We start from the raw sequence: 23,051 nt of genomic DNA on the forward strand, positions 1-23,051 counted from the left end.
TCCGTGAAGCAATGGAGGATGAAGAGGTGCACCCGCTGGTGTGCGAGATACCAGTGAAAACTTCTGGGGATGGTGTCTCTGACATCATCTCCTTAGACGGCGCAGACGTCGATAACGATATCTGTGTTTTCTTGAATCACTCCTTCACAAACCTGCGACGTCGTCGTCCCGATTTCCCGCAGCCAACGCGGGATCAACTAGTGCAATTAGCGACCCGAGCGGGCAGACGTTTCATCGTGGCGTCTACGATGATGAAATTCATCGACGATGGACACAATGATCCCCGAGGTCGGCTTCAGATCATGCTTGACCTGACCAGCCACCTGCTACCCGGCACAGAGGTATACAAATTATACGACCGCATCCTCTCAACATGCGCTGACCCTAATCGGGCATACATGCACTTGTCCATTGTTGCCACCCTTGTAGACCCTCTTCCTGTGTCACAAATATCGAAACTTCTTGGCCCTGGTCAGGGCCACGATGTCGAGACCACTCTGGTGCAGCTACGGTCCATCATGGAAATCCCTACCGACAGCGGTCTCCCCGTAAATATCTATCACTCGTCGGTTCGGGATTATGTTTCCAACCCTTCGAATTGCAGCCTTCCTGGCCTACAATATATCACACCCCACTTTCTCCTCGCTTATTCCTCGTTACGGTTGATGATAGACGAGATCCCAGCAAGCACGGCCCTCTTGGATGGGCTTGTTGAATTGAAGAAGTATAGTGAAGTTATACGATCTGACGACCCCAAGGAGTTAAAGGAGTACTTGACATTCGTCGTTCAGCCGCTGGAGCCGCTGCAAGTTCTTTCAAGTCTGCTATGGTTTCGGGGAGATGACACTCCAGTTTTGCGATGCTGGCTAGAGACCCCAGACGGGCATGCCTGGCTGGAGACAGATGGCGGGTTTCAGTGGCTGATGACCGAGGTCGATGACCAGAATGGGGAGTGGCTGCTGACAGAGGGTGGGCGTGGTTGGCTGGAGACCGAGAATGGGAAATTTTGGCTCAAGAGTTGTAGATCTTGGCTGCACAGCGCTGGCGGCCAAAACTGGTTGCAGACCCAGGCTGGGCAAAGCTGGCTGCAGACTGAGGATGCGAAAGAGTGCATTGATGATGACGCTTACGACGAAAAAATGCCTTTGGTGGAGACTGAGGCCGGGAGGAACTGGTTGAAGACCGAGGCCGGGCAAAGCTGGCTGCAGACTACAGACACGACATGCTGGCTGCCCCATGGCGGGTGGCTAGCGACACAGGCCGGGCGAGACTGGTTGCAGACCCCGGCTGGGAAAAGATGGCTGCAGACTAAAGACGCGAGACAAGACTGGCTGCTGAGCACACGCGAGGGAGGAGACTGGCTTCAGACACAGAGCGGGGGAGACTGGCTGCAGACACAGAGCGGGGGAGACTGGATGCTGATCGAGTATAGCAAGGGAAAATGGGCGCCGATCGTGGATAGGAGCTTGGAAGAAGGAAAGTGGCTCCAGACCCCGGGCGGGCGAGCCTGGCTCCAGACACAGAGCATACAAGACTGGCTGCAGACAAGTCGTGGGCGATGCTGGCTGCGGGCACAGCACGATTTAGATTGGCCGCTGTCTGAGGGCGGGACAGGCTGGCTGGACAACAGGGTTGAGAATGACTGGCCGTGGACCAATGGTGGGCGAAATTGGCTGCAGACCCAGGCCGGGCAAGACCGGCTGCAGACCTGGACCGAGCAAGATTGTCTGCACACCCAAGCCGGGCGAGACTGGCTACAGACTCAGATCGGGCGAGAGTGGCTGCAGACAATGGGCGGAAGTAATTGGCTGGAGACACAATGCGGAAGTGATTGGCGGCAGACACAAAGCGGAAGAGATTGGCTGCAATCCGAGGATGGGCGAGACTGGCTACTGCACCGGGATAGCGGAAGAGTCTGGCTGCAGACACAAAGCGGAAGAGATTGGCTGCAGACACAAAGCGGAAGAGATTGGCTGCAGACCCGGGGTGGGCGATACTGGCTGTGGACCGACAATAGTAATGACGAATTCATATTGAATCGCGGATACTGGTTGGGGACAGAGAGTGGAAGAGACTGGCTGCAGACACAAAGCGGAAGAGATTGGCTGCAGACCAAGGGTGGGCGAGACTGGCTGCGGACCGATAATGGCGAAGACTGGTTGCAGACAGAGAGCGGAAGAGACTGGCTGCAGACACAAAGCGGAAGAGATTGGCTGCAGACCCAGGGTGGGCGAGACTGGCTGCAGACTGATAATGGCGAAGACTGGTTGCAGACAGAGAGCGGAAGAGACTGGGTGCAGACACCGCATAGTAAAGCATGGCCGTTCATGGGTGTCTGGGTGACAATTGTCGAATTTTGGAGTGCATTGGAAGCAGTCAGCAAGTACCCGATTGTCCCAGATTTGCCTTGCCTCCCAGCCTTCCAGGTGATCCAGCATTTCAAGAGTTTGCCGGATTTCTTGATGTTTCCGGTGTTCCTCGCGTTAAGGCACAACAGCAATTCTACGTTTGCTTCACCACAAGATCATTTGCCGGACGTGGAGATCATCCATGCTATGAGGGCCTTCGTAAATGTCGCAAACAAAGGACAAGAACGAAGTCAATCAGCTTCCGACGCTCTCAAGTACGCATGCCACAATTGGGCCATCCATCTCGCGCGAGTTCCACGTCCATGGGACGCCGAGCTCGGTCATATATTTGATTTCTTCTGGAATCACAATCTCCTGTATTGGCTCGAAATGCAGTGGTGTTCAAAGGGTCTGCAGGTCTGCCTCGCTGTTTTGCATGAAGGCGAGAAACTTTTGCATGGGTACGTGTATTTTGTTATGCCTCGATGATATGACGAGTGGGAACCTGACCTACGCATTCAGGAATACGCTCGAATGTACCTCTTGATATTTCATAGGATATCAGCTGTCTTGTTATCGCAAGAGACGTGTTGATTTTGCATACTGGTGATATATACAAACAAATGTATTAGATTGAAAATGTAAAGGCTGAGGGCACTACATCGTCTCTGATGTTGACATCGATGTCTCCCTCCTCACCACAGAACTGATATATCGGTGAGTCATCGGTCAATGTCTCATTGCCCAAAAACGCACGAACCATCTAGTATACCGTGGCGTCATCGGATTCATTAGTGTCTGTGACGGAGGCATCATGAATGCACCTAAGAGCTTAAAGCTATGTACTTACGTGGAATTGGTCGGACGAATAAGAGCACTAGTACTGAATAACTTAGTGACTCGAAGGACTAATGCGTCATGTGCTACAACCCGAAAAAAACAGACCATTCACAGTCCCTCAAAAACACTCTCAACAACAGCCCTCTGCTGTATCCCATACACCTTCCCAGTCCCCGGCGCAGGCACCGCGTCCTCCCTCCTCCCCCTATACGCCACACCACCCTCCATGCCCAACCCCTTCAACACCTCCTCAACACGCTCCCGCACATGCCCCCACGCGCCCTGATTCCTAGGCTCCTCCTGGACCCACAACACCTCCAAGCGCCCGTTGGCCTCGGCATACGGTGCAAGCGCTTCACTGAGCGCAGCAAACGGGAACGGTGCAAGTTCCTCGATGCGCACGAGGGCAACGCGTGATTCAATGTCGCGTGTGGCGCGCTCTTTGGCAAGGTCGTAGTAGATCTTGCCACTGAGCAGCACGACGCGCTTGACGGCTTTGGTGTCTGCGAGGGTTGCTGGGTCGTGGAGAACGGGCTGGAACGCAGTTCCTGGGGCCATGTCAGTCAGCTTCGACGATGCAGCCTGCGTTTTTGGTGTTAGTAATGCAGGAAGGGAATTGGGACGGCACGTACAGCAAGTCGAAGAAGCCCCTTTGGAGCAGCGACGATGAGCGGTTTCCTGTAGTTCCGCTTGATCTGGCGGCGTAAAAGATGGAAGTATTGCGCAGGTGTGGTCGGGAACACTACGTGCATGTTTACATTCGGTTTCTCTTGAGCGGTGTAGGGGTCGTTGGTGAGCTAGAAAATATTACGAGACAGTCATTCAAAAACGAATAATAGACTTGCCTGCAACATCCGCTCTATACGGGAACTAGAATGCTCAGGGCCAGCACCGTCTAGACCGTGAGGGAGGAGCAGGACGATCCCGCTCTGCTTCAGCCATTTAGCTGAGTAAGGATAAGCCATTGACAGAAAACACGCATATATACAGACATACTCTCTGAACTCGCAATAAACGTGTCGATAATAACTTGTGCGCCGTTGAAGAAGTCGCCAAACTGAAACATAAATAACATTCTTTAGCTCAGAGTGCGACAGTTGCAACGAAATCACGACGTGCCTGTGCCTCCCAGATGGGCAATAAATCAGGTCGTTCCCAAGATGCGCCGTATTCAAACTACAACAATGTTAGACTGAGACAAGAGAAGTAAAATTGTCTTACGCCAAGTACGGCCATCTCGCTGAGAGAGCCTTCCAAAAATAATTAAACGACATCCACGACGAGAAGAAAGATAAATACCCACTATTTGCCAGCTCCAGCTTGCCCTTCGCCTCCGTAAGCGCGTGGTTCAACGGAACAATCACGCCCTCCGTCTTCTGGTCCACCAACATCGCGTGGCTACAACTGTGTCAGTCCCCCTTGTATACTAACGCAGGACCGACAGCACGCACCGATGACTAAACGTTCCCCTCCCTACATCCTGCCCCGCAATACGCACATCACACCCCTCAAGCATAAGCGAGCCGAACGCCATCGCCTCTGCACTTGCCCAGTCGATTCCCCCACCACTCTCGATGCTCCCAAGGCGGTTTTTCACATGCCTGTTCAACCGCGGATGGATTTGCTGTATTATCCGCGGCCTGTGTCATTCCTGTTTCAAACAGGGAATATACAACACTTACAAACCCCTCAGGAACATGTACGCTAGCTTTGCCAACGTCCCTGAGCACAGCACTACTCACGCCTGTCACTTCTTGACGTGCTTCGGGAGATGCTGGCCAAACCATGCCTTTCCACGAGCCTTCGAAGCTTAAGGGAGGAGGGACATACGACGCTACATCCGTCAGCGCGGCATTCAGCGAGGCTTTGTAGTTGTCTCGGACAGCTCGTGCAATTTCAGGCGAGATCACGCCATCCGACTGGAACATAAAGCCATCAGCAGCCCCTTCAGTAAGCATAAAACAGAAACAGGCATACAATGAGCTTATCCTCGTACAACCTCGGGACAGAACTCCTTGAACGAATCTTTTCGTACATGAGCGGCTGTGTGAATGCTGGTTCATCAAGCTCGTTGTGTCCCCAGCGGCGATAAACGATGAGATCGATGACGATGTCCTTGCGGAAGTGGTTGCGATACTTGAAGGCGATGTCGACAGCGCGAACTACGTCTGTGTATACTCAGATGGTAGGTTGCGAGTAATGATTGAGGTAGAGACGAACCTTCGGGGTAGTCTCCGTTGACGTGCAGAACTGGACAATTTATCATCTTAGCCACGTCGCTGCAGTAAACGGAAGAGCGGGCGGAGGAGGCGGGAGTGGTGTATCCGATGCTAAAACGAAGGTTAGCCTCAAATCGGGGAAGTATGTATCAATTGACTTGTTACTGTGAGTAAATTAGAGGAGTAATTAAAGAGAGTCGAAAGACATACTTGACGACAATGTGGACACTTCCTCCGCTTGTGAAGTGTGGAAGACCGCCTGCAAATATTACATTGAACTTTTACAACTCGGGAGATCTGTATTTTGGCTACAAACTCAATCCAAGGGTTTCCATTACCACCCCTTGTCCTGTGAAGCTGGCATCGCCATGCAATTGGACGCACATAACCTAACGGCCCAAGTGAGTACTTCGATCTACAAGAGATACCTCGCTGCACTACCTTATCGCCAAGCATACAGTCTTGGTTATTCTTGCCGTTAGATAAGGTTTTAAGCAAGCTGTATTGCTTCGCTCTGGCTTTTCCAAGTGCAACAGGGCTCACGGCCTCCAAATGGGATGGATTTGGTAGCAACGAGACTTTGATGCCATCAGCTTCACCGTACTGCAACGTCGGAGATGCAACTTGAGGCCTAGTCAGAACTTCCGCAGATGCTGAATGTAGGATGCGCACCAAGATGACTGAGGACGTCCCCGGAAACACCCAAGGATTCGTCCACTTCGGATCCGCCCTTGATTTTGTGAAACAGGGAGGTAGGGTCGTAATCTAGGAGCCCTGTAAGCAGATTAAGGCGTCCCCTGTGAGGCATAGCAAGGATGAGCTGAGTTATGCCGGCTACGCGCGCGTTAGCAATGCCCTTCTCGGCCAAATCAAAACGTACCTTTGGACGCAGCCTCGAATAACGCGTCCAATGCGGGAATCATGGATTCCCCTCCTTCAAGTCCATATCTCTTCAGATTCGGAAACTTGACCTGTAAGAAATTGTCTAACACCTCCGACTTGGCGAGCAGAGTGTGTATGTTCTTTCGTCTATCCGCATTCACGATATGGGGCTCCAAAGCACTCTGAGACTCCAATAGCTTTGCGAACCACAGCCTCTCCGTCTTGCTCGGGAGGTCCATATATTCATATGCGATACGGCCGACGTAGACGGAGTTGAGGAAAGAGGTGATGTTGTCAAGGGACCATTCCTGTTTGCCCTCGCCGGTCCAGAGGATACCGTCTACGTCAAATGTACGACCGGGGTCGTCGAGGCCATAGCGCACGGGGTCGAGAGCGGCAACGCGCTCGCGACGGAGGAGGTCAAGAGGGTCGATAGACGCGGCTCTGTGACCGTGCGTGCGCAGAGAGTCAGCATACCGCAGCAGGGGAGCATTGGTTGTGCGGTTAGCAAGCTGCTCAGAGGTATCTGAATCAAGGATTCGCGTGAGTATGCGCAGTGTCAGACCACAGCTCAGACAGTACACGCACAATCTGGGATTGTAAACTGGCGTGCTTTTCGGAAGCCGAATGATTCGTCATGATACTTCCTGCGCACTATGAGCACGCGGCCGCTGGAGCGTTGCGTGACACGGGCAAGAGCATTCGGTAGATGAACGCGACCCGCCGCACTGTTGAAGATGGGGTTCATAGGGCTATTTACCGATGCCGTTAAAGACCTTGTCAAGTCTTAGCAAAGGCGGTAAATGCGGGGAAGAGAGTCCTAGTGAGCTCGCTTCGGATGGAACATGATTGGCACGTATGGCATCTTTTATGTTCCGGACTCCGGAGTGTTGCGAATGGCTCACGACTCCGACTCACGAGACACTAGTCTCTATGGCCATTCAAACATTCGGATCTTCCAACTTTTTAACAGAACCAGTTTCAGTCGAGATATAGAGATCGTAGGAGCTGTTGCAGGTGGTCTCTGCTGCACGGAGGCCCGTACCAACGGTATGTGACATAGATCCCGTTTAGTCAGCTCAACTCAAATGCGGCTCGGCTTTTCCGGCTCACCAGTGATAGCCAATGATTGGTAAATATAAACCTAAGTCTGACTCCAATATATTACTAATTTGGCTTTCAGTGCCTTGTAAAATGGATCATAGAGTTGTCCTTGAAATTTCCATAGGTTCTAAGGCTGTCGTTGCAACGGTAAAAAGCAAGGTACCTTGTAAATTTGTTTCAATAATATTATATACCTGATTGCAACGAGTTTTTCGCAAATTTCACGAGTATACTTTTCGAAAAGTGATGATCGGATCGCCCCGTTTGTCCCAAATTCGGGATGCCCCGAGATTATCAGACTTTTTTGGAAACCCGATTCTCGAAAATGTCAAGCTTATTCAATACTGCCGTCCATCATGATGCCCTCAGAGAGTCAGGCTGGGCCAGTAAGAAGTATCGTGCTCAATGTGCGACAAAGTGTGCTAGTGGACCGTTGGCAAGCAATTGTAAGCGGTCCTTTGTTTCAGTGTTATTATGGCCTCATGCGGATAATGCAGGCTGTTGGAATAAATCCGTATGGCAGTAGTGTCGTCGTGTTTCCAACGTGCTTGCTGTGGTCATGGGTGGCAAGTTGGCAACAAGTGTCAAGGACAAAATGTTAATGACGTTTCAAACCGGACTCTACTGCGAACATTACTAGGAACACTGCAGTCTGCGAACACTAAGGACACTGGACGGATGGGACGGACGAACAGAACGGATGGAAGGAACAGGACTTTCCAACTTCCTGGCAGTTCCCCTCCAAATTTCCGACATGTGGTGATATTCACGTTCAACTTTGCAGGGCGAGCTTTCAAGGTTTCACAGGGTTCCACAGTCTTAAATTTCTGTTAATCCTCGTGCCTTAGCTGAACACCTGAATTAGTTTTGGAAGGTAGCCGTCAACACCTGTCAAACGGTTCCTCTCGCAACTTGAAGCATGTGAGTACTCCCAATGTCTCAGACTCTGTAAATTCTGCCGATCTGTGGTCCCTGGGGTAGGCATGGCAGCATTCTGCCAACAGCACCAGAGGTAGCTCCGTCATGCATGTGTGTGTATTAGGTCAGCTATTAGAGACTAGCAATCATGACCGCCACACCGGCTGATCGTAATGGATGCCAGCACCACGCCCTGACATCCCGCTACATAAAATCGCATTCCAACTTCACATCATATCACAATAATGTCTAATCCTGAGACAGATATCTTGGACTCGTTATCCTCCGAACTCTCTCAGCAGCTGAAGGATTACATAGATCAAACCTTACTCGAGATTATACGGCCGAATTCTGCGTCTCAGTTTGCACATGATGCTCCCGAGTTGGCAAAATTCCGCGAGGCTGTCGCGCAGAGCGACTCGAAGGATGATATAGAATTCCTACGCAGCTTCCGAGAATTCGTTACCCTCACAAACTACAAACACTACCAGCCATTCACAGCAAAGTTTTTTGCGACCCCTTGCAAGGAGGCTGACGTGAAGAACATGTTCGCCCCAGGACTGCCCTACTTCATAGCCATGTCCAGCATGACATCCGGCAACACAGCGAAGACATTCCCAATATATCGGCATGCCCAGCGCCTTGCGAATAACCCTTTACATTTTTCCCGTTCAGAGGGTAGCACCTTATCACTAACTTCCTTGGATTTTTGGCAAAACCTGAAATTAGATTGCGAGGACGGTCAGAAGCCGTTGCCGGTCTGCTCTGTGACCATCGGTGCTCTGCGAATGCAAATGAACTGGGACATCGAGCACGATATGGATAGACTCGATATGTGGGGTAAGTCTATCCTTCTACTTTCGCCTGTCCATGCTCATCTCTAGTTAACTTTCAGTTCCCGGAAAAACGGCTCCATACGCGGTTTCTTTGGTTAAGAGCTATCGGTCTTTCTTTGTTCTGAATGCGCTATTTGCATTGGCAGACCGTGGGGTGACAACCGCCGCCTTCACCTTCGGCAATACATTCCTCAGTTTTTTGCAGTACGTGGAGGATGAGTGGGATATACTTGTCGACTGCATCGAGAAAGGGATCATCCCGGACATTGAACAGATAGACCACGTGCGAGAGGCTTTAGAGGTCAATTTTCTGTTTGATTGTTATAGTTCATTCAGCTCACGATTTCTCTTAGAAACTTTTCAAACCGAACCCTACTCGTGCGGCCGAACTTCGCGAAATTGGGCCTCCTGTCATCCACGGCTGGGCAGTCCGTGTGTGGCCTAATTTGAACAAGTTTGTTGGGATCACTGGAGGTCCTGGTGCTGTATCCGTTGAAAAGGCACGTCAAGCGTGGAATGTTTACTACCCAACTGACAGTTCACAATACACAGATTGCGTATATCCTTGGACCTTCTGTCCGCACCCAGGGTGCTGGTTATGGCGGCTCAGAGGCTGGCATCGCGATACCATACCAGAAAGGCAACCCTAGTACGGACTTCAAGATAGTTTTTGTGGATGGGGTCATCGAGTTTCTGGACGTGCAATCCAGCGAGCCTTTGGAGCATATATTGTCTGCTGTAAGAACCATTGACCGCATCTCGCCTTTGCCTACTCATCCCTATCATAGCACGAAGTTGTAGCTGGAGGACAATACGAGCCCATCTTGACGACCCGCAATGGCTTGTGGAGATACAGCCTCGGTGATGTCATCACCGTTAAAGGCTTTGCGCCAGAGGACGGATTACCTATTATCAATTACCTTCACAGGCGAGAGTGAGTTGCGGTACCATCGATTTTTAATGCCCAGGAGCTGATACGCTTGCCTGGGAAGTGGCGCACTTGCGCAGACATTTGGAACGACGTGTTCAGAGTCGCAATTAACGAACGCGATCGTCTCTGCCGCTCGATACATCGGCCAGATCACAGATTTCACTATTGTGAGCGACGACCGAGAGGCGACTATTGCTTATGGGTACTTGGTAGAAATTGGAGGGGAAATAGGTTAGTGCTTGCTTTGGAGCTCCTCTGTGCGCCTGAGCTGATGGATATTCATAGTACAGGACACGAGGGTGGCGACACAGCACGCTTTTGACCATCTCATGCGGGCAAACGCTGAGTATCGCTTTACTTTCTTCCAAGGCAGATCAAGACAGCCAACCATCCGTCTCGTGGAGAAAGGCACATTCACGGAATATCGCAGGCAGAAATGCGAGAAGACGAACGTCTCGATGGGTCAGCTGAAGATTCCCGTTGTCATATCCGACCCAGCCCTTAAGGAATGGTTCCTGGAAAAAGTTATAATGGAGCTGTAAGATACCATACAAAAGTCTGGTTCTAGAAATCGGGCTTTTCGAAGCATATTGAGTATTTATGTAACCTAATTTTATACATATTCATTTGGACTGCAGATATTAGCAGATATATCCTCTGAAAATTTTCCGAATCGAACTTGGCTGGTATACGGTTATTTGGCCTGCATCACAATTTCCTCACCCTCGAGCTTGCATTTAACTACATTACAGCGTCGCTCGCATCAAGGAACTGCGGGCGGGTTTCAATTTTTCTCTCATGTCCCAATGGCATGCAACCGTCGCCCTCAAAACGTCTGGGTATATCTCTCAGTCACGCATAGCACCGATAAGCACCGTATGAGTGCGTCCTCAAGGTTACAATGCAGCCCTGGGAGTAGCACCGTGAATTAAACGGCGCATGCGGTAACGCCATCAGAGCAAAAGAAACGCGAAGTATGTGTGAAGGAGGTATTACTGCCACTCGTCCCCTTAAAGAAGGCACCCATATCAAGGAGTATACGTGGTGAACGTGTGTTCGCTTTCACAAAAACTTCTCAGCCGGAATAGATAACTGGATACGAGGGGAAAGACTCACGTATAAGCAAATCCAACGCGGTTACTATCCGTGTCGAAAACCTGCAAGCCAATCAATACCCCGTACTGCATAGTCACCTCGCAATTTGACAACTCACAGCGTAGTATTTCTCCATGAACTTCTGCCCGATGATGAAGTCTAGTCCCTCGCCGCTGTTAGTCCCCAAGTATGAGACAATGCCGTACTGCTTGTGTGCTGACAAGCCCCATGCGGTGTTCTGGTCAATCGGAATGAGTTGCGCTGCAGCGTCCAAGCTGAAGACGGTGCCATCGACCGTGAAGTTCAATGGTTGGATCTCCGAGACGGAAGTTGTAGGGACAGTCATGAGGCCGGTGCTTGCGTCGATCTTGGCACCGGGGATGGCACGCAAGTAGGACTCGAAGAAGTCATCAGCGAGGAGGACCACTATAAATGTGTCAGAAAGGCATGTAGATGGGGTAATAAAATCCTACGGGTAGTGCCGGTATCAACGATTCCAGCGGTTGACGTTGGGATGACAGTCGTCGCAGAGCCGTACGTTGCATCAGTGACGTTGATGCCCCAGTAGTAACCAGCGGGGTAAGTTGCAGTAACCGGCGTGTAAGTGATTTCACCAGTGTACTAGATAAAATTCAACACCAAAGTTTGGGACATACTTATTAGGCTCACCAACGACGAATCGATGCCTCCATAAGTGAGGGCCCCATCTGCGCACAAATTAGATTACCGTCAATTATACCATACAACCTCTCTTACTCGTGTCATTGTAACTCGTTGCAGGTGCGAAAGAGACACCCAATATTTGCTCTGTGATCAAACCCTGCGAGACAGCGTTGTTCATAACGGTGGGAATTAGTTCGTTGGTACTGGGCGAGAGTGTACCCTCAGTCAGAATGACGGGGCCCACCCCGACGATGCCATCGACACCCTCAAAGTCGGCATATGAAAGAGCATCGCCGATGGACTGGTTCGTGATGACAAAACCTGGAGCGAGTGTCACCTGGTCGAGATCTGAAGGTAAAATTTTCAGACGGATATCATTCTTAAGCAGCCAGAAGACTTACACTCCAAGCCAGAAAAGTAACCAGTGCCGTAAGTGACGTTGACGTCCTCGCCAGTGAAGATACTCGTCGAGGTTTGCACATACTTTGTTCCAGTTCTTCGAATAAAATGAGATTTAGCCCAAGGGAATAACTAATCAGGTCTTACCCAACAAAAGTGTTGGAACTACCAGTGTCGACAACTAAGTTGTAGTACGTCGGAGGGCTGCCAACGCCAACACTAGTAGTGTACTGGACATATGCGAGGTTAGATGCAGGGACAGTTGCAGGACCGCCAGAAGCAAAGCTCTTGAGGAATGCGGCACGTGCACGATCAGCATCAGGCAGACCTGCAAAGTACGAACTGGGGGACGCAAGCTTCGTCAGTGGCATCCTAAAGAAGCTCGACGCCGACGCAGATGTCGCGGTGGCGAGGAGAACCACGGAAAGCAGGGCTGAGAACGACTTCATGCTGAAAAAAAGGACGCAGGCCTGGTGCTAATTCACCATGAATGAAACAAGGAGGCTTATATGGGTTGAGGCAGCCGATAACCACCCAGTGCTGACAGGACTCGCCTAAGGGAGCACATGGAGGTTAAGAGCCTCCATATGAACTGATTTAAATAAACTGGAAGACATACATGGAACCAATAATAACATGGGACATTTTCCGATATTTTTACGTTTGACGGCTGAAGCGCCGACATTTGAACAGAGCAAGCATGCGATCAGCGACCCATGAGTATCAAGATTGCTCAGCTCTGTAGCGTACGCATCAGGCCAGTGATATTACCACCGATCAAGCACACTCGTCTCCTGAGCAAGGAATAAATGTCATATGGCTCGAAGTTGATAGCACATGAACCAAAACCTATGAATCAGGACCAGGAATGAAGAGAAGGTGGAAGACGTATGAGTAACCCGCAATTAAGCTCCCCTCGATATTTCTGGATCGCTGTCCTCCCGTGCGACAGCAGGTGAAGACTAAATGCCCGCTCAGCCTGACTAGGCGGTGATGGGCGCTTTGGACAACAAACGCGCACTATTTATAGATGAGATGGGCTTACCAAACAAAGCCAAAATAAAACCATACTTACTTAGGCCGCCTGGGCAATAAACATAGACTAACAATTGCTTCCGAGGTCTGCCAGTCAGTGTGATTACTATCATTCCGGGTAATCTGCAACTTTTTCAGCAAATCTTTTGTAGCTCCTCAACCACTTCATATTATCCTCCACGAATTTAGAGTGTTATAGATTCGTACTACCTCTATGTGACTCTTATTTTTGCTCATTTTTAGGATGTTGTGGTGTGGTGTCGGATGAAAGCCGAGAAAATTCAGGGTCTGACTGCTAATCTGCAAAATATGGTCACGTCGTGTCACACCTCGGCACAGCACCAGCACGGTCAACTTTGACTCTCCGCAGCTCTCGATCTGTTGGCTGTGCGGCGTGTGCCATAGAGGAGATTGAATTCCTTACACTCTTCTCGGAGTCTCCCCTATTCGCTGTCACGTTTTTATACATGTCGTCAATTCTTCCTCAATAGCATCTTTAAACAACAGGATGACCTTTATCGAAATTGTGTTCTGGAATCCTGACGAGGTGATTGTTATGCTCCAGGTATAACTTTATGAATATATTTGTAGGATCTATGGGATCTGGATGATTTATGTTCTTGCATGGTTACAAATTACCACTATTTCATCTCTCGCAGCTGCAACACTCAAGAAATTTTCATTCTACTTGGACAGTACATCATATATAAGTAGTATACATATGCCTGAATTTTTTTGAAGTGAGTCGAGCAGCGCGTTGAGGTGTTTTGAACATTTTGCATATTACATGGTAGTTGCAGATTACCCGGAATGATAGTATGGAGGACGACACGTACAACCATCCAGGAAAAATGCAAACCTACTCTCCGCAGCGACCAGCAAAGGACCGTCAATATCGTTGTCTGCATCTACCGCAGCAGAGCTTCAGTGGAACATCTTCCAGTTGGCGTTGCAACGCTGTTTTTATCTAATAGTAAGTACTATCGGAGGACACTGGAGAAGTTTCCGGGGCAGCCATACCGCCCTCGTCTAATTTGCCTTCCCTCGAATTACCTTCGACACCCATATCCGTGGATATACAAAAGTTCCTGTAGCATCATGTGTTCTGCGCGTTGCAGATATTGCAAGTATAGAGTGAAAAACTGGGGCTATTAGATTCTTTTTTAAGACCCTCTCCATCACTCCAGAAGTGTTATTATTTCCGCCACTCATGGAACGGATACCGGTACCGCACAGGCCCTACCAACTTCAATTTCCCATCTATCCAACGCTTTTCACACAATCTGCTGTCCAGTATGGCGCACTTCAGCAGCTGAAGGATTCGCCATCCTGCAACCATCATTACTTTTATTTTAAACGTCACACCTAATTTGATAGCAATCGCTGCATGGGAGACTACTTTCTACGAGAAAAATCCAGACGCTGCAAATACTTCAGCCGGTGGAAGCTTGTCCAGCGTTGTTCTAGTCTCCACGGAAAATTATGGAAATGACGATTTTGGAGTTCCATCAGCTGACATTGGAGGAAGAATGATTCAACACGCAGATGAAATACTCAAATTTCTTTGCGACGATTCATCTTACTCTTTTCTTCCCACCCGCGCCTCGAAGAATCAATTGCAGGTTAGCCATTTTTTATAATTTAATGACTTCTATTGTCCTTCATCACTCAAACCTTGTTCATAGCTTCCATTGACCTTTCACCCCCTGCCATTCCCTTTTCCTTTCTATGATTGCAACCCACTGTCATGCACGTATATACCTGTGCACATAACGTTCAGTCATGCTGAGATTGCGATCCATCCCAGACATATCGTCATCGTCTGAAACGAGCTAATTTGGTTCTAGCCCAACACCTGTCGTAATTAGGGTACGCCTGAAAAGTTGATGGGTCTTTGGGTTTGTTGAAAAATTGGTTTGCATATGACGAGGTTTGTGCTCAACAGGAAAGCGCTGTATTTGCGCCCAGCTGGTCATCCAGATCAGTGCGGAGCATCGAATGGCCTTGCGGCTACGCTCTCCACCGGCGAAGGCACCACTGACGCTCTAAGAATAATGCTTGGGTCCATTTGATTGGATGCGCAATCCTTGAAAAAGAAGGAACGACTGTCTTCCTTGTTTCAAGGTCTGACTACGGGAGAGTAGGCGCAATCTTGAAGCGTCTAAATCTACTTCATTTCCCTCCAAATGCCATCACTGGGGGCGAGAAGCGCGAGGTAACCTCTCAAGCCACTTCAGGCCACTCCCGTGCGATGATGCTCTGTCGTTTTTCCTCCGTCTCCGCGAATATAATGAGCTTCATCAACTCTTGCGCCTCCTCGAAACTCTGGAATAACCTGTGCTTGATCTTGTTGATGATGCAGTACTCCATCAATTCGTTCTCTCCATTCGGCTTGTGCTTGACGAACAGACAAGTCGCCCCCCGCGCTGCGGATAGATCTGAGACGCCATCACCAAAGAAGAATACGATCGGGGCGGGCTGCATATCCCTGTAGGGCGCAATCGCCTTCGACTTGTCATGTCCGAAGCCGCTAATTTATCCGCTCTCAGTCAAACGCGAAACAGCGATGAGTAATTTCACCTCTCGGGATGACGATATTGAATGTCCCAGCTCCCATCATCGTACGTTTTCACCTCGTTTGATATAATTTGAATGCCATCAAGGCTAGCGAGGTGCTTGTTCAGGACTGCACGGATGATAGGTTCCATACCACTGCAGAGGGTATGAATTCACAGGACGGTGAAACTACAAGTTTTTCGTACCTGGACACAATTACCACGGGTATATCATTCGTTTCGCAAAATTCGTAGAAAGCCTTGAAAGTATCATCGACTTTGATGTCTGACAGCCCGGACGTTAGCTCCGGACAACAAACGCCCATCGTGAATGGACAAAACTTACTGTTCGCGACAGCATTTTTACAGAACTCGAATGTGTGCGTCACCTTGCCATCCACCTTGCCATTCTCAACGACGCTTATGATCATCTTCCGGAAGGCATCCCTGCATGAAAAACTCAATTCTGCAACTTTGTGCATGCAATGCCTCGTACCGGAAGTTATCTTCGCCATTACGTATACGCTGATTGAGCACAACGCGATCTGAGCGTCCCATACCAAAGGTGTCCGTCACAACTAAGTCGTAGTACTTCGGTCAGAGCAAGGCACATAGTAAAGTTCTCGACGTGACAAACAATCATTGGAGTCCTGTGTGGTGATCGTGCCATCCCTGTTTGAGCACAGCGAAGCGCATTAGCACATCGCCGCTTAGATCTAGATCTATCATGTACGCACCAATCGCTGAGCACGACAAATTTCTTGCCGTGGTAGACGACTGGTTCACTGAGAGGGGACTCCTGCGACATTGTAGAAGAAGTACGGCGGGTCGTATATGTTGAGATATATATCGTCTATCGAGATAGAAGGAATGAATCAAAGATAGTGGGGGCTCCGTGAGATATCGAAACAATGTTTCAGTTCACGGTGGTGGCGCAGGGTCAAGGTTGCACGTTGGTTAATACTAGGCGAGCGCTAAATCTTATCTTATCTCTCAAAGCAAGCACTTGCCATCGATGCAGTTCTGTGACAATTCTTGCATTAATTATATCTATTAATGCTAATAAATGCGTCAATAGGGGAGTAAAATACTGCTGCAATAAAGTGAATAGAAGAACTAAGGACACAGATTTTGAAGGGAATACAAAATTATGCTGCAACGGTATTCGCAGGCTATGTCTATGCCATGCTAACCTTAGAATAAAGCCGTACACGCTATTGCGCGCATCTACCAGTCAATCTCAGAAGGGAAGAATTTAGAAATGAGGTCCTCGTAGTATGGACGAAGTTTTTCAGCATCGCAGGGCTCGTCACTCTTCGAGTATAGATCATATGGGTTGAAGGCGCGGACGGCCTCAAGTGCTACATGATCCTTCTCGTTCATGAGGTGCGTGTAAGCTCCTTCACGGTGCCATCTGAATGGACATTGTAAAAATTCGATAGACGTGTAAAGAATGGGAGAAACTTACGGATAAAAGCTGTGATACCTGATCATGGCAAGGCCTTCTGCAGGAAGCGAGCTCTGATCCTTCACGACATTGTAGAGATACTATGAGAAGTTTGATAAGCATAAAGGAATATGATATATATACAGATACGTGCCTCGTCATGACCCCAAGACACCATGACATTATCAAGGCCGCAATTAGGTTCATAAATTCCATAGTGCGTAGAATAAACGGCGTCGTGGAAGTCTGGGTTGCCGGTGAAAGTACCGGGGTATATGTTTTTATCGGAGAAAGCACAGCCGACGACGAAGGTATCCTTGCGTAATTAAGCGTATCAGTCTGTGCATCGTCACAAGTACCAGATGAAGAAACCTACACCGACAACGTCCCATTGGCCTTTGCTGCCAAATACGTGGAGCAGCTTACCAAGGTCGTGGATCAAACCGGTAACCTGCATCCATTCGGGCTTGCCGTCGCGTCTGATGGCCTCGGCAGTCTGGAGCAAATGCTCAATTTGCGAAAGCTCAGTCTAAATATATACTCCACGATTAGCAAAGGAAAACCACAAGCCAATGAATCACTAACGTCTGGATCCGAGTCATCCACAAGTGTATTGAGCATTTCCATAGCTTGCCAGATACCCATACGAACGCGTTTCCGGCTCTTGAATTCCATGCGAGCTTTGATGTTGAAAGCTACGGTCTGTTTTTCTACGTGGCGGGTCAATAAATTGTCGTGAATTGGTAGATGGGATGTAGGCACTAACCATGTTGCTCCTTGTAAAAATTCTTGACGCGATCGCAGGCAGTCTCGTACTGTCGGAATGTCTCCTTGTCTTTGGTAGAATCAAACTCGGACTGAGAGTCCCAGACTTTGGCCTTCAGAACATTTACTGCAGATAGACGGTAAGTCACGTCACGAAGCGGCGGAATGGCGTGATAAATACGCACCGTCATCAACTGCGTCAGAAAGAGCCTCGAGTTCGTGCCCGCCGTGTGCGCTGATGACAATAGCAGGCATGTCTCTGTGTGATATCTATGAAATGAGGAGTTTTGGGGAGGAGCGGGAGGGTAGTTGGGGATTACAGACAAACAGGCTGCCTTATATACGAATGCGATCATCGCGAGCACCAACAGAACTGCCCCTGCACCTATTCACCGTCGTCTCCTGCGACATTGATGACGGTAATTTCAAACATTATCAACTTCCTTATTAGTATGTGGGTCCCTTTGCAAATTGGTGCCGCGGACCCTTTTAAATTTCGCGCCTGACGAAGCCCACGCCGCCCACGTGGCTCTTGCGTGGCTCCGATGTTGTCTTGACTCGCGGAAGAGTGATCTGCCCCCGCCTAGGATACACACTGCCGTAGCGGACGGTTGTCTGCAGGCAAAAAGTACTGTGACGACCTCGTCGTGCTCAACGTTAACAACGACAATGTGCCGTTTCGGCATACTTATAGACAATATGTCACGTTCGAAGTCCTGACTCGCCGCGTCAAGGTTTGCACAGGATCTTAGTCTAACTCTCGTTCGCTTCCGTGATTCAATCTCACTAGCCACTTCCCGCTGGCGTAACAATCCCGAGTAATCGCAAAAATAATCACAAGAATACAAAGCCACCGACAGGTGAATAATTTTTCTCTTGGTGCAGCCCTTACTCAGGCTCACACAACTTCTAGGCCCAACCTGAATGGCGTTGCACTAACTTCCAAGCAGTGAAAATCGGATAGATGCGCTTATGGCAGAAAGGCAAGTTGCCGCCGTGATTAGCCACGTATTATGAAACAGCTCCCGGTATTACTTCACTAGTTCACCCTTAGCTTTCCCAGCTTTTGCTCATGGTATCTACTTAGGTATCCTTTGAGATTCTACTACGTTGCTGGGAGGGGCGAATAGAGGAAATTTTCCACTCCCAGCCTGTTTGCTTCAGTCTTGAAATCTGTTTCAACTTGAACGTGTGGATCTTCTCGTCAGGCCAACCGTTGCCTCACGGACTTCGACATTCAAATTATATTTATGGTCATTCGATGGATGCGACCGGACCTACAAGATAAATCCTAGTATGGATGATGAGACAAGTTTGCGAGCTGAACACCCTCCTTCAGGCCACACTTGACCATCATGATCGTTCTCTCGGTGCTGGCACATGTTCGATCACAATAATGTATCACTTATTGTCCTGACCAGCGATGAGCTGTCATATCTCTATCCCGCAGACGACTGGCCACACCTTCAAGGAGCACCGTCTTGTGGTAGGGCACTTGTTTACTATAGCCGCCGCTAGATCCTTGCTCCAATCCGACAATTCTACCGCATCCGATATGTGCACCAGACCAACTGTCTCGTCCGCCGGTTTGTACCCTCAGACTCGTGCGAATGGAGGCGCTTCCTAACTCTTGGGTCATTTCATCTCACTGTCGCATTATGCGCCTCGCCCCATCATTTACCACGTCGGCCAGTCAATTCTGTGGAAAACGTATCCTATGAAGTACATGCAGTTCTACATCTACAGACAACTTTCGTGTCTGCCTCAAATGTTACAATCGTGCTCTCCAATTCACCTATTATCAATCAGTTATATCGATGCATGACCGAGCCTATCGCTTACTTGGTTGAAGCAGTCCAATTATCGAAGCCTAGGTCAATACCTGGACAACAAATTTCAATACCATCACGTTCGGCCATTACCAACACTCACCCCAAGGGGGCATGATGAAACGCTTCTGTTTGCCACCCGCAGCTACGCCGTCAAGGATTTTGATGTCCTCTGGCGTCAGCACGTTGTACGCCTTTAGCGTACCGCTCAAGTTGGATTCGATGCGGGATGGCGTCACTGATTTGGGAAGGACAATAATGTCCTTCGCCACTGCCATCAGACATGTCAATCACCATTCTCTTGCACAGGACGAACGACAAGCATGAACGTACGCAAGTAACCGAGAAGGACATCAGACGTGCTCTTGAGACCACGTTTCTTTGCAATCTCTGTGGCAGACTCGTCAGTCAATAGTGGAGAGTTGGTCGAACCAAGGGGCGAGTATGCTTGTGGAACGATGTTTTTCGATTTCAAGTAATCGAGAAGTTCCAGCTGCGGGTTGTACAGATGGATTTCGAGCTGCATGTCTCAATGGTCAGTTTCGAATGGTGACATTACGTCGAACATACCTGATTAACAGCCGGGATGATCTCAGCTGTGGGCAAAATCCTCTCGAGTACCTTCTGGGAGAAGTTTGACCCGCCGATTGTCTTGACTTTACCCTTCTTTACCATGGCTTCCATGCCCTTCCAGGTGTCTACAAGGTCCCAAGATTCATCGATGTCACGGTTACCGTTCGCGCGCATCGGCATGACAGGGTGATTCCCATTTGGGTTCATCGCGACAGGCCAGTGAACAAGGTAAACTGATAATCAAAACAGTTAGCACCAGTCAAACAAGTCTAGAGAAATGCAAGTCCCACGGTCAAGATATGTCGTTCCCAGGTTCGCGAGTGTCTGGTCGAGGCATTCCTCAACACGTCTATGGTATGTGCCCCAAAGCTTGCTGGTGATCTATCAATAACCAGGTGAACAGGGTAACCGATACGTGAGATATGTTATACGCACAAATACTTCCTCCCGCGGAACGCCCGATGCACGCAGGCCCTCGCCGACTTCCTTTTCGTTCCCATATGCCCTTTAGTTGATGCGCTCAAATCAGAGTTATTTCACAATCAACCAACGCTTTCCTACCAAGCACAGTCAATGTGTCTATAGCCTGCCTTGAGCGCATGTTCGACAGCACGAGCGACTTCATTGGTTTTCGATTGCCATGTTCCTGTCCAAGCTTGTCAGTAAGCCATCAACCCTGAACTAAGTTCGGACGCTCACCAAGCCCGATAGCAGGGATGGTTTGGCCGTTATTAAGGGTTGTGAGATGAGATGTCATAGTGGACTAGAGACGGTTTGCGGTTAAGCCGACACGATGATATCTCCCTGTGGCTGGACTAAAGTTTACATTCGTGAGATTTCGTTGGAATCAGATGATCCCTGCCTCATCGATCATCCTCTAGCCACAAACCTTTTCTGCTCACGCGGTGCGCAGAGATAAACAATGTCAGTCCCGGCTGCCGTGAATGTCCGCCTCGTGCGGACTGGTGCGGTCCGGCCGGTGCGACCAGACAACGTATGATTGATCCTGTCCAGACCCTTCATGAAACGGCCAAGCCGTGGTTAGTCCGAACAAACGGCATTATGGCTCGACGGGCACGTCTGTGAGTCTGGTCATTCATTTCTGGGCGCCTATTGTATGTGATACCTATTTCGTCGTTCCAAGTAGATTCTCATACATGATCAGTGACGTTGCCGTCAAGAGCGGCCAAGCTCAGATTCCTGGCCCTTCTCCACGATATCACATGAATATTGAAATATGATCCCGGGATGGTCCATGTAACAGTGCCACTAATCGTCGATATTTTCCCGGCTCATTCTTGTGGTCTTCGTGCTTCGGGCTTGGGTGTTTGTTTCATTCCCCTACGTGGCCCTAGTACGTACGTATGTCACCTAACGACCCATTCGTTATTGACGGATCCGATCGACGTGTAAGTATACAAAGTTGCTGGCACGTGCATGCGCAGATATTACCCCTGCGCATCGATAAGTATACTAAACTCAATCGAGAATTCAGTCAACCTTCTGTATTAGGCGAGCAAGCGCCACCCACTGGTCTGCCTTGTGCCATCATCGATCTCATGTGCGGCTGGTCCCGAGCCTAGTGTAAACCTATCCGACAAAGTAGTAAACTGACATAATCTCTAATGCGAAAGAGTAACCTCTACAAGATTGCTACTGTTTTTGACAAGGGATAGTGTTTAGGGATACGTCGATTGAGCATGGACGTCGTGATTATTGATGGGTCTTTAATCCGACCAAGTATTTTACAAACTCACTGCGATCTCTATGAGACTGCCACAAATTGACAGCATAGCGATGTGTTATATTGGGAGCGACGACTGCACGTTCGCCAGGTGCCACGTCTGTAATAACAGACTCATCATCTTGCATATAGGCCTTGGGAACATGATAGATAGTGTGAAGGCAAGTGACACCCGAAGGTTTGGTGTCGTCATCCTTCGTATATAGCTACATTTGTCTCCCTGCATCGGAGTCAGCATTCACATTTGACTAGTCATCCAGGGGTTTGTTCCGTCAACAGGATGGCGAAGTATAATGTCTGGAGGGACAGACTTCATAATCGTCAGGAGCCACCTCTCGAATACAGATTTGTCTTCTGGCATGCTGGCCGGGGTGAAATGATGGTGACTGTCCCTGTGCGCTCGTTGTCGCTAGTAGGCTCGTCGCATTGGATCGATGATAAATGGTAGTCATTGAGGACGCCGATCTATCAACAATTTGACCAGTACACCATCAGATTGCTAGGACTGACGTAATAGTAATGGACATCGCCCTTCCAGAGAGTATAATGACCTGCTAGTGTAGTGTCGGCGCAGTTGGAGGCAATAAAGAGCACAAGAAAAATCACAATTACAGACCACGGCTTGCCACCAAGCGCTGAAAAGCTCGTCCCCGCTCAACAACGTTATCGGGAGAAGCTTCCTGAACACGATGATATATAAGACGCGATTGTCTCGTTCAGTGTTGGCGTCGTGAATCCCTAGCGACTTCATGATTTTCGTGGACGTCTCTTTTAACTTGTGGAACCAGACTATGTTCGGGACGTGGCCCTGTGGTGCCTGGGACTCGCAATGCCACCCATGCACGTGCACCTTGAGTATTTCAGCAGT

At 49.3% G+C, this 23,051-nt stretch overlaps 7 protein-coding genes across 7 annotated transcripts; 2 read left to right on the forward strand and 5 right to left on the reverse strand.

Annotated features, from left to right (window-relative positions):
• Window positions 1-11: 11 nt before the first annotated feature.
• DEU56DRAFT_733930 (uncharacterized protein) lies at window positions 12-596 on the forward strand (the record flags this gene model as incomplete). Its single annotated transcript, XM_041348359.1, has 1 exon — window positions 12-596. A coding segment is annotated over one exon (585 nt), but the record flags the coding sequence as incomplete, so codon positions are not given.
• A 2,700-nt stretch (window positions 597-3,296) lies between these two features.
• Window positions 3,297-7,037, reverse strand: DEU56DRAFT_939632 (thiamine diphosphate-binding protein; the record flags this gene model as incomplete). The annotated part of the gene is made up of 17 exons (XM_041358873.1): window positions 3,297-3,770; window positions 3,821-3,957; window positions 4,030-4,134; window positions 4,185-4,245; window positions 4,308-4,364; window positions 4,410-4,438; window positions 4,492-4,586; window positions 4,640-4,812; window positions 4,871-5,107; window positions 5,166-5,356; window positions 5,409-5,518; window positions 5,618-5,666; window positions 5,724-5,796; window positions 5,849-6,030; window positions 6,080-6,241; window positions 6,288-6,815; window positions 6,878-7,037. 17 exons carry the CDS (start codon window positions 7,035-7,037, stop codon window positions 3,297-3,299), a joined length of 2,823 nt encoding a protein of 940 aa, XP_041210092.1.
• A 1,519-nt stretch (window positions 7,038-8,556) lies between these two features.
• Window positions 8,557-10,620, forward strand: DEU56DRAFT_911040 (GH3 auxin-responsive promoter; the record flags this gene model as incomplete). The annotated part of the gene is made up of 7 exons (XM_041357247.1): window positions 8,557-9,151; window positions 9,207-9,448; window positions 9,501-9,632; window positions 9,700-9,885; window positions 9,936-10,081; window positions 10,140-10,309; window positions 10,364-10,620. The coding sequence occupies 7 exons, from the start codon at window positions 8,557-8,559 to the stop codon at window positions 10,618-10,620; spliced, it is 1,728 nt and encodes a 575-aa protein (XP_041210093.1).
• Window positions 10,621-10,902: 282 nt separating this feature from the next.
• Window positions 10,903-12,784, reverse strand: DEU56DRAFT_259207 (acid protease). Its single transcript, XM_041345332.1, has 8 exons — window positions 12,383-12,784; window positions 12,238-12,332; window positions 11,930-12,184; window positions 11,843-11,880; window positions 11,647-11,794; window positions 11,292-11,599; window positions 11,195-11,235; window positions 10,903-11,137 (listed from the first exon to the last, which is right to left on the reverse strand). The coding sequence occupies exons 1-8, from the start codon at window positions 12,682-12,684 to the stop codon at window positions 11,107-11,109; spliced, it is 1,218 nt and encodes a 405-aa protein (XP_041210094.1). The 5' UTR covers window positions 12,685-12,784; the 3' UTR covers window positions 10,903-11,106.
• A 2,580-nt stretch (window positions 12,785-15,364) lies between these two features.
• On the reverse strand, window positions 15,365-16,792 carry DEU56DRAFT_793630 (HAD-like domain-containing protein). Its single transcript, XM_041352774.1, has 7 exons — window positions 16,563-16,792; window positions 16,463-16,497; window positions 16,322-16,403; window positions 16,172-16,272; window positions 16,033-16,111; window positions 15,851-15,982; window positions 15,365-15,800 (listed from the first exon to the last, which is right to left on the reverse strand). Exons 1-7 carry the CDS (start codon window positions 16,631-16,633, stop codon window positions 15,494-15,496), a joined length of 807 nt encoding a protein of 268 aa, XP_041210095.1. The 5' UTR covers window positions 16,634-16,792; the 3' UTR covers window positions 15,365-15,493.
• Window positions 16,793-16,893: 101 nt separating this feature from the next.
• On the reverse strand, window positions 16,894-18,468 carry DEU56DRAFT_793631 (DUF706-domain-containing protein). The gene is made up of 8 exons (XM_041352775.1): window positions 18,362-18,468; window positions 18,223-18,307; window positions 18,039-18,164; window positions 17,858-17,982; window positions 17,649-17,801; window positions 17,427-17,588; window positions 17,294-17,373; window positions 16,894-17,239 (listed from the first exon to the last, which is right to left on the reverse strand). Exons 2-8 carry the CDS (start codon window positions 18,290-18,292, stop codon window positions 17,053-17,055), a joined length of 903 nt encoding a protein of 300 aa, XP_041210096.1. The 5' UTR covers window positions 18,293-18,307; window positions 18,362-18,468; the 3' UTR covers window positions 16,894-17,052.
• A 1,219-nt stretch (window positions 18,469-19,687) lies between these two features.
• On the reverse strand, window positions 19,688-21,541 carry DEU56DRAFT_793636 (NADP-dependent oxidoreductase domain-containing protein). Its single transcript, XM_041352776.1, has 8 exons — window positions 21,139-21,541; window positions 21,001-21,085; window positions 20,875-20,944; window positions 20,730-20,820; window positions 20,437-20,672; window positions 20,200-20,386; window positions 19,880-20,137; window positions 19,688-19,832 (listed from the first exon to the last, which is right to left on the reverse strand). The coding sequence occupies exons 1-7, from the start codon at window positions 21,194-21,196 to the stop codon at window positions 19,956-19,958; spliced, it is 909 nt and encodes a 302-aa protein (XP_041210097.1). The 5' UTR covers window positions 21,197-21,541; the 3' UTR covers window positions 19,688-19,832; window positions 19,880-19,955.
• Between the last annotated feature and the right edge of the window lie 1,510 nt (window positions 21,542-23,051).

The sequence above is a fragment of the Suillus clintonianus genome (genome assembly GCF_016758775.1).
Source record: "Suillus clintonianus strain FC179 chromosome Unknown DEU56scaffold_23, whole genome shotgun sequence".
Classification (NCBI taxonomy): Eukaryota; Fungi; Basidiomycota; class Agaricomycetes; order Boletales; family Suillaceae; genus Suillus; species Suillus clintonianus.

Bases quoted from the DNA above. Each gene is read 5' to 3' on its own strand.
- DEU56DRAFT_259207 (XM_041345332.1), bottom strand. From the start codon at position 12,684: ATGAAGTCGTTCTCAGCCCTGCTTTCCGTGGTTCTCCTCGCCACCGCG. The intron at 11,881-11,929 runs GTAAGAGAGGTT...ATTTGTGCGCAG, and splicing joins AACGAGTTACAATGACACGA to ATGGGGCCCTCACTTATGGA. The intron at 11,236-11,291 runs GTGAGTTGTCAA...ATTGGCTTGCAG, and splicing joins TCATGGAGAAATACTACGCT to GTTTTCGACACGGATAGTAA.
- DEU56DRAFT_793630 (XM_041352774.1), bottom strand. From the start codon at position 16,633: ATGTCGCAGGAGTCCCCTCTCAGTGAACCAGTCGTCTACCACGGCAAG. The intron at 16,404-16,462 runs GTTTGTCACGTC...ACTACGACTTAG, and splicing joins CACACAGGACTCCAATGATT to TTGTGACGGACACCTTTGGT. The intron at 16,273-16,321 runs GTACGAGGCATT...TTTTTCATGCAG, and splicing joins AATGGCGAAGATAACTTCCG to GGATGCCTTCCGGAAGATGA.
- DEU56DRAFT_793631 (XM_041352775.1), bottom strand. From the start codon at position 18,292: ATGCCTGCTATTGTCATCAGCGCACACGGCGGGCACGAACTCGAGGCT. The intron at 17,589-17,648 runs GTAGGTTTCTTC...TAATTACGCAAG, and splicing joins GCCAATGGGACGTTGTCGGT to GATACCTTCGTCGTCGGCTG. The intron at 17,374-17,426 runs GCACGTATCTGT...AACTTCTCATAG, and splicing joins TGTCTTGGGGTCATGACGAG to TATCTCTACAATGTCGTGAA.
- DEU56DRAFT_793636 (XM_041352776.1), bottom strand. From the start codon at position 21,196: ATGACATCTCATCTCACAACCCTTAATAACGGCCAAACCATCCCTGCT. The intron at 20,945-21,000 runs GTAGGAAAGCGT...CATCAACTAAAG, and splicing joins AGACACATTGACTGTGCTTG to GGCATATGGGAACGAAAAGG. The intron at 20,387-20,436 runs GTATGTTCGACG...TGAGACATGCAG, and splicing joins TCATCCCGGCTGTTAATCAG to CTCGAAATCCATCTGTACAA.